General features: G+C 36.2%; 1 protein-coding gene across 2 annotated transcripts in view; it reads right to left on the bottom strand.

The window, feature by feature from the left end:
* Positions 1-3,756: 3,756 nt before the first annotated feature.
* The window catches only part of cntfr (ciliary neurotrophic factor receptor), a 482,053-nt gene continuing 476,867 nt past the window's right edge, over positions 3,757-8,942 (bottom strand). Inside the window, exon 11 of one of the 2 annotated variants that reach the window (XM_033976220.2) lies at positions 3,757-5,022. In XM_033976220.2, coding sequence (XP_033832111.1) covers position 5,022 — 1 coding nt within the window. In that variant the 3' untranslated portion in view covers positions 3,757-5,021. The remainder of the gene's footprint in view (positions 5,023-8,942) is intronic. The other variant, XM_055225685.1, reaches the window with a different exon arrangement.

The following is an 8,942-nucleotide window of genomic DNA, read 5'->3' as shown; positions in this document are numbered from 1 at the left end:
GTGTGCGGAGAGTCAGGGCTCTGCTGTGTGAAGAGTGACATCTTGTGGACATAGTGTGATACTACAATCTTGTGTGATGGGGACAGCAAGTGAAAACTGACAGCACAAGCCTGTTGAAAACTAGAACTAACTATGTGCAAATGATACATATGTCTTTGTATTAACCTACTTGAGTATATAGGTTATAAGTTAACTCAATTTGTTATTTCTTCATGAGGAACTAAAGACTAAATGAGCCCTTTTTGTTACTGTGTATATAGTGTTTCAATAGCATTTTCTACTGTTTCAAGTCTTTTTTTTATTATTTGAAAATGAGGTAAATCTTCTGCTTTCTGGTCAAAATGGATAAAAATTGGGGGGTCCTGCCTCCAATGGACACTGCAATTTCAAATACTACATGCATCACACATGACTGCCTTGATTACAGCCAGGTCTTTCTGATGACAAACACTTGGCTGCAGAGCTGGAGTTTAAAGTTGGACCAACCACACTGTTCTTATACTCCCAGACCCCTCCCATCCTTGTCTCTCACACTCTTCTTTATTCCTCCAGGTACTTTCCAGTTTAGTAGCTCTATTTGAAATGTGGTTTTGGGCAGGGTTTAGGTGTTTAGCCACACTTTAAAATCAAGCTGATTATACATGTCCCAAAGCACAGCTGTCTCTTTGCCCCTTTCTTTACCTGCAAAAACACAACGACAGCAGTGCACCTGCTCTGACGAGTCAGCACTCAGAGAGCACCATAACATTCTATATGCAGGACTAACTAAAATGTTGAATACAGATGGGGGCAAACACACAGGACAGCTAAAATGAATAGTTTTTAAATGCAGATTTTTATTGTAATACATGGTGTTTGTGGGTCTAAACAACAGAAATAGCAGGTTCAACATTTACCTTTTAGATATTCCATAGGAAAATACAATGTTACTTTTCCTCCCATCTGGGATTATTATGACATCATCACATTCTATAGAATCTAAAAACCACCAATAACTGTATTTACTACAATCTACTACTGTCAGTTCCAAATGCTATTTCAACATTTATTTTAAAGTAGCCTAATAATTGCCAAAAGTCAAGAATGTAATTGCATTTTGGTCTCATTATGCAACATGAAGATGGATTGTACATTAAATCTATTATGTATCAACTCATAAATCTCAAACAGTTCCATCTCCAAAATCAAGTCCCATCTCTCACCTAGAGTCCTGAGGTCAGCTGACCAGCTCCTGTTGGCTGTGCCCAGGGCCAGGCTCAAGACCAGAGGTGACATAGCCTTTTCTGTGGCACAGCCCAGACTATGCAGCAGCCTCCCTCTGCCTGTCAGATCTTTACAGTCTAACAAGCTGTTTAAGACTAAACTGAAAAGCCACCTCTTCTCCCTGGCATTTAATACTAGACAGTCAGGATATCTTGGTGTTTTATTGTTTGTGTATCATGTGATCTGTATATTTGCTTTGTGTTGACTTTTATGTGAAGCATTTTGAGCAGCTGAAGTTGTTTTTTTAAAATGTGCTGTATAAATAAACTATTATTTTGGCAAACATAAGACTGTCAAGAACGCCATCTGAAACTATATCACATTTCACTTGATTTTCCCATTCTTTTTTCTTTGGGTTTGTCATTCGAAACAAATCCATTGTCAAACTAATTCAATATTTAAAAGAGCCCCTGATGAGGTCTCAAACAAGTGGTTGATGATCTGTCATAACATCGAGGCTATGAAATACACACAAACAGCTGTACAAGTTCACTGATATTCCTGTTTCTGTAGTACCTCAAGCCAAACCAAAAGCTAAATATTTATTCTTTAGCATGACATCCCATTTAGTTTAGTATATTTTGCATATTAGGCCTGCATGATGATGATTTGGCAAATGGTAAATGGACATTTTTATATAGTGCTTTTCCACCTTCAAGACACTCAAAGCGCTTTACATCAAGACGTAAATGTGACACAGAATTTCTACATTTTTGCAAAGGCATCTATAGTGCCCCCTACTGGTATTTGACAATATTAAATCAGTTCTATATGTGCTTCTTGCTTGTGCCCAGTTATTTTGCACACATTCTCTATTCAGTGTATAAACCTTGTGTTATGGTCATACAAAAAATTTAATTCCAATTCTATCTTTCTATTTTATATTTTATTATGTTGTTTATAGTGTTACGTGCAACCGTCTGCACCATGTGTTGACAGATACGTTTCAATCCGCTTTGCAGGGCCCTTAACGGTGGGAAAATACCCGAAACTGTGTATTTTATTTAGTATTTTTAGTCTTGTTACCTTAATAATAAAGACAATGCATAGATACCACATCCAAGCAGTTGTCCTAATTCGCTTTTTCACAGCTTTTATTTGAGTATTGCTGATATTCTGGTGCAGTGGTTGTAGTCCTCGCCCACCAAAGTGAAGGTCGGTCGTTTGATCCTCTCTCCGAATGGTGGATGCTGCTGTGGACTCCTGAGGCAAGACACTTCACCAAACCTGCCTTTAACTGAGGTGTGTGAGTGAAGGCAGATGGCAGCGTCTCTACTGTCAGGACAAACAGTGTGAGTCTTTGAAATGTTGGTCGAGATGGTGAAGTACAAAACAAATAACAAATAAAGTATTGTTATTATGGTGTTAAAGGTGTCCGATATTACACAAAATGGACTTTTATGAGCTTTAAACCATGTTATAATGTTGTTACTTCGTCAAAAACATACCTGGAGTTGTGTTTTGTTTCATTCACATGTTTGAGTAACCATTTATTATTAGTCTGTGTACATCTCCAAAGCTCAAAATGCTCTGTTCCACCTTATGATGTCATGATGTGGTAGTTTTCAACTTAACAGCTACCCTTTTACCTTTTTTCAGCAGAGATTGGCAATTCCAGAGCTGAAATGATCCAAATGATTCTAGTGAAGGTGTATGGAGTTTAAAAACACAGTGGAGCACTTCCTGTATTACCACATGACATCACAAAGTTGAACAGAGTGTTTTTCTGTTTGTGTTAAACATGTGTGAATGAAGTAAAACACAACTTCAGGTATGTTAAAGGCGCTCCTAATTACTATTGTCTTAAACACATAAACAAAAAAACAAATACAAAAAAAAAAAAAAAAGTATATTTGCCGTTTTCCGAACACTTTCCGAACTTCTTGTTTGTAAATGTTTGTTTTATATTTTAATGAAATGATATGAGTCTAATTGTGTTAACTCCCCTTCCCTTCGCTGCTCTGGCATGCCCAGGCCATCATTGTAAATAAGAATTTGTTCTTAATGTTTTGCCTGATAAAATAAAGGTAAAATAAATAAATAAATTCTTAACTATTATCCACCACAAGTGTTTTGCAGCTTTCAGAGGCCACAGAGGAGTTTTGCTGTCATAATGCTAACAACTACTAGTCTGCTATCAACGCACTTCCTGAGGGACCACTGTAATGTGCTTTAAGGGATTCAGAGTGCTTTACATCAAGGAACAACTGACCCATTCACACACACACACACACACATTTGAATTAAGTGTTAAGGTTAAGTGTCTTGCCCAAGGACACAATGACAGCATTCATCTGTAGGAGCTGGAACCACACTGCCAACCTGTGGATCATTGAATCTGACTCAACCAATGATTTTTATGTCTTGAGTGGGATTCAAACCGCCAACCGTCGGATCCGTGGACAAACACTCGACCAACTGAGCTGCTGTCGCCCCCTTGTGTGTGTCCATGTTTGTGCAGATTGAAAAGAGCGGACATGCAGTTTGTGAAATGGTCACATTTAATGGCTGAAACCTGTCATTGTATATACATCTATAAAAAAGACCCCAGGTACAGGTTACCACATTCTACTGCTAGTACATACATTATTATTAATATTATTATTATTATTATTAAATAATAAACTTCTTGTTCAATGTTAAAGTTACATATCATAGTTTACAAAATAGGATCAAGGAGAATTAGGCCATTATGAATGTCTGGGGAAAAGAAATTAAACAACAAAAAAACTAAGTGTGTTTTTATTATTGTCCATAAAAAAATCAAAAATTACAAAAAAAAAAAAAAAAAAAAGCAAAAGAAAACATAATTATTCCATTGAGTAACATATGGGTGATACTGAATGTAAACTGCAAAAAGACACTTTATCAATGTTTAAAGGCGTCAAAATTTTGTAAAGCAATCCGTTATTTTTTGTTCTTTTATTTTACAGCACATAGCAGAAAATGGAAACTCAAAATTTCGAAAAAATCTAAATTTCCAAAAAAAACAACAAATTTTCAGTCTCAAATCCATTTATTACGTAGCTTTTGTACAATCCGTGTCCTCCTTGCCAGTCGCTGAAGCAGAATGTAAAGCTATATTGTCTAAATAAGCTCAACTACAGAATTCTTCAAAGTGTTAGTTCTTTTATCCAAAAAACAAGTCCTCAAATTCCTTTCCGAATCTGATTTCAAATTCGTTCTTTACAAAAAAACTTTCCGTGGGTTAATTCCTTTTTTTCCGACAGGCACTGGCTTCAGGAAGCGTAATCAATCCTATTTTATGTTTTGGGAGCCATTTTGTTTTGCCGATTTTGGGAAAAAAATCCGGATGTTGTTGTTGTTGTTGAGTCTTTGGCATGATGGTTTAGCTGTATGGGAAAACTGCTACTTGGAACTTTCTTTAAAATTATCAACACTATCCGATAAAAAATGAAAAATAATACTTTTTTTCAAGAGGAGATACCCAAGTCAAAGAAATCAGTTTGTAGTAGCGCTTTACGGCCACCAGGGGGGAGTATAAGAGTGTAGTAGAATGTAGTGTAGCTCCTGTCGCTTCCATGGGTTTTTAAAAAAGTTTGGGATTTTCCAAAGTTGACATTTTGGATTCGGAAAAATTATGTTGTCAGATTAGAAGTCTTGTAATCTGGGTATGATGGGCAGAACTGATCGTTGCACCTGTCCTCAAAAAACGTGTGCAAAATAGAAAAAAGGACAGCCCTCCCCCTCCTCTGCTTCCTCCTCCTCTTCCTCTTCTCGGGAACGGGACCTCCACATCTGAAATACACACAAAAATAAGGTGTAAGTTAGATATTTGGCAAAAAAACTGAAATACATACTCAGAGGTGGAAGGTAACAAAGTAAAAGTAGTGAAAAATTGAGGTATCTGTACTTTTAAAGTGGATACTGTTACTTAATCCTTATTTGAGAGCAGGTGTCTGTACTTTCTACGCCACTTTATTTTTAAAGCGACTGAAAAGTAAAAGTACTTTTTATTATTGTTGGAGACCTGCTGAAAAGGCGGAAGGTTTATTTTCAACATGTTAGTAATTTGAGGAAACAAAAATACACAAATAAAAACAAAATCACTACATCTGAAGCTTTATTAGATCTCAAAATATGTACAAAATACTTTAACCTTTTACTCTTTAAGTACATTTTTAAATGGGTATCGACATGTTTACTTAAATAGATTTTTTCATGTGATACTTTTACTTTTTTTTTAATTTTTTAATTTTTTTTTAAATTTTTAAAAAATTTTTTTTTGTTTTTTTGAGTTTTTTTTTTTTATTTCTGCCCTGGTATTTGTGTTTTTACTTAAGTAACAAAATTGAGTGCAGTTGTCCCTCACTATATCGCTGTTCTCCTTTCGCGGCCTCGCTGTTTTGCTGATTTTTTGTGCGTGCAGTTTTTGCATGTTCTTTTACAGAGTATGAATGCACATTTTGTTCTGTGTCCTGATTGATAATGGTCTACAGTCCCTTAGCCAATCCATCTCCTCTGTGCCGTTTTTCTATTTCTAGTTTTAGAAGGTAACCCCCGCGATAAACGAGGGACCAATGTGTTTCTTCCACCACTGTACATACTTAAAATGCCATACTTGAAAAAGTGTGTTTGGACTGGACTTGAAGGGTTCTGATTTATTTATTTATTTTTTTTATCATTGAAGTAAGTCTAATAAGGCGAGTGTATTTGTACAGCCCTATTTGTATGCACATTGTAAGTAATTCAAAGAGCTTTAAAGAACACAATACAAAAAAATAAAAACACACATAATTATTATAAAAAGAACCATTTTGAGCCTGGATTTGAACATTGTCAGACTACAGGCCTGTCTCACATCTTCAGTACTGTTCAGAAGAATATTGAAATCAAAAGTTGTAGAATTAATAAATAAATAAATTAATTAATTAAAATAAAATAAATTAAAAATAAATTAAAATAAAATAAAATACATAAATAAATAAAAGTTAAAAAAATCTATATAATCTCTTTGCAAAGTCGCTTTTCAATTTCATGCATTACTCATTAACATTATGATCATGTGGTAAGATACTATTGCCACAGCTGCCCTGGGACAGACAAGCCTGCCACTCTCTGACCTCCACCACTCATTCGCATACCACATTCCTCTAGACAAAGCAGGTAAAGTGCCTTGCCTAGGGACACAACAACAGTGTGCACTAGAGCCACTGCTGTTATTCATACAACATAAAAAGAAAGTGGCTTATATTTTAACATTTGGAGAGGGTAGTTGAACTTTTCTGATTCCCCAGGTTGACCTTAAAGTTTCCTCCCAGACTCGGTCCAATTAAAGCCGCACTGCCCCAGAACGAGGGGGTCAGAGGGGGTCAGAGGGGGTCAGAGGGGGTCAGGGCAGGTCACACTGAGCTGAAAAACACTACTGCAGTCACAACAACGTTCCACTTCTTGAGAAAAAAGATAAAAATAAAATGGTGGCAGCATCTTCCAAGCATCTCTAAAAGTACTTCTGAGTTTTAAAGTGTATATGACCAGTGGTGGATGAAGTACTCAGTTTTGTTACTTGAGTAAAAGTACAGATACTGAGGTAAAAAGTTACTCAAGTAAAGAAAAACATGAAAAAAGCTAGTCCCTGTAAAGAGTAAAAAGTAAAAATATTTAATTGTGTTAAATGTAGAGATAAAAAAAAGGATATATTTTGGTCGCCTGTTGCAATGTATTGTAAAGTAATGCAAATATTTTGTGTATTTATTTGTGTTTGCTCAAAGCCAAAGTTTAAACTCACAAACCTTGTAAAATTAACTCCTCAAATCAAATGAAAATTACTTTTTACTCTTACAGTTTCAAAATGTAGTGGAGTAGAAAGTACAGATACCCATCAAATGTAGTACAAGTAAAAAGTATCCACTGTAAAAGTAAAGTACAGGTACCTAAAAATTCTACTTAAGTACAGTACTTTGCTACTTGTACTTTCATACCTTCTACCACTACATATGACAGGTTTTCATGTTTTTCTAATTATGACTTGGTCTGGTGGGTTAGTTGAGACAAAAAGCACAAAAATACACAAAGTAGTCGTTAATTAAAACAAACAAAATAGTTCTACTTGTGTCATAAATACTGAAAATTCCATCCAAAACGCAGCAACAATTTACACGCAATGAACACATTTAAATATAGGTGTTAGAATTGTATAAGTCTACTTGTGTAATTTTAGAAAACAATGTGTCCTTTGCTAACATTAAGGTTGCTAGGTAACAGTTATGGAATGATCTCTACATAGTCCATATGTGCTGCTCTGATCAGGAAGAAAAATCATTATGTAACATTTCTAGGGCCCACCATCTGCTTGTGTCTGAGTAAAATTACTGGTCAGATCTATGCAAAGGCGATCCTACTCATAGCAAGAATGCACGAGTTTCAATTGCTGCTTTGAATCACATTAATCACACTGTTGAAATACGATTAATCACTGCACTGCACACTGATTCTAATACTGTAATTTAAAGCATTTTTTTAATGATATATTTAAGTATTTAAATCTAGACATTTTATTTGTGTGACCACATGTTCCAGGTCAATGTACATAGCCAAACAAGAGTGGGGTTAAAGGCCCTTCATTGCCGCTTGCGGGCGTAACTGTCTCTTACTGTGACAGATACAGCTTGTTAGAATTAGCCTGCCGTTTTCCAGTGTTCTGTAGCAGTTGGGTGAAATACCTGACCCATTTCACTCGTTTTAGCGCTCATATGTGACCTTTATTTTCCGGCGGTGGTCAAGCGGAGACCTCTGCGGCGTGTTTGGTTTGATTTACCGCTTGGATCAGAGCCGTACGTGAGGAGGACTGATGGACTTTATGTGTAAATATAACCACGTATAACCGGCACAACTCTTGAGCGCAGCGTTAGCCTCCAGCCCAACTTGCGCGTGATTGATTAAAACAGATCATGTGATTAATCTGCGTTAATTTGTAGAGTTGGTTTTGCTTAATCACCTGCTTCAATCACCTGTTTCAATGTCATTTACTGATAAAAATACTTGTAATTGAATACATCCATGGTCGAAAAGTTAAATGTCATACTGTGGAACGTTCCAGACAAAGCTATAACATCTTTATGGAGACACGCATGTAGTAGATCCCCTCCTCCCACAACAAAAAAGTTGTTTTAACATAAGCTATAGCAATACTGTGTAATGTTGAACTTGTAAAATGGTTCACTACTTAGTCCATGACCTCCCAATCGTTTACATCACTATTACCGGTGATTTATTCTGCTACACCAGTAAACTTAATGGAACGAGACACTTTAGGATTGACTTTTTCATCAGTCCCTTCTGGCTGTGAGCGGAGGAGATCCAAGCATCTACATAGAGATGTTTTTGTTTTTTTTGTGTTTTTTTTAAACTCACCCCTTACATCAATATGGGACTGAACAGTGGGTCAGTCTGGAGACACAGGGCTGCTATGAGCTTTGATAAACGTGGGTCATTTGCTGTACTTATATGTATTTTTTTACTGAATAATAAAGTACTCGTGTGGTTTTAAAGCGTGGCAGAGTTGTTAGCCTGACAGTGGAGCTCTAGTGTGGAGTTTGCATTCTCTTCCTGTGTCTCTGTACTGCGCTGGTTACTCATATCGAGGGCCTTTGGTGGGAAAATATACGTTTATACATATTTATTGTGTGCTCAGCCTATTCTCCTTAGATCGTAAAAGT

This window comes from Periophthalmus magnuspinnatus, chromosome 12 (assembly GCF_009829125.3).
Source record: "Periophthalmus magnuspinnatus isolate fPerMag1 chromosome 12, fPerMag1.2.pri, whole genome shotgun sequence".
Lineage (NCBI taxonomy): Eukaryota > Metazoa > Chordata > Actinopteri > Gobiiformes > Gobiidae > Periophthalmus > Periophthalmus magnuspinnatus.
The sequence above is the reverse complement of the archived record's forward strand: the minus strand, read 5'-3'. Positions and strand labels throughout refer to the sequence as shown.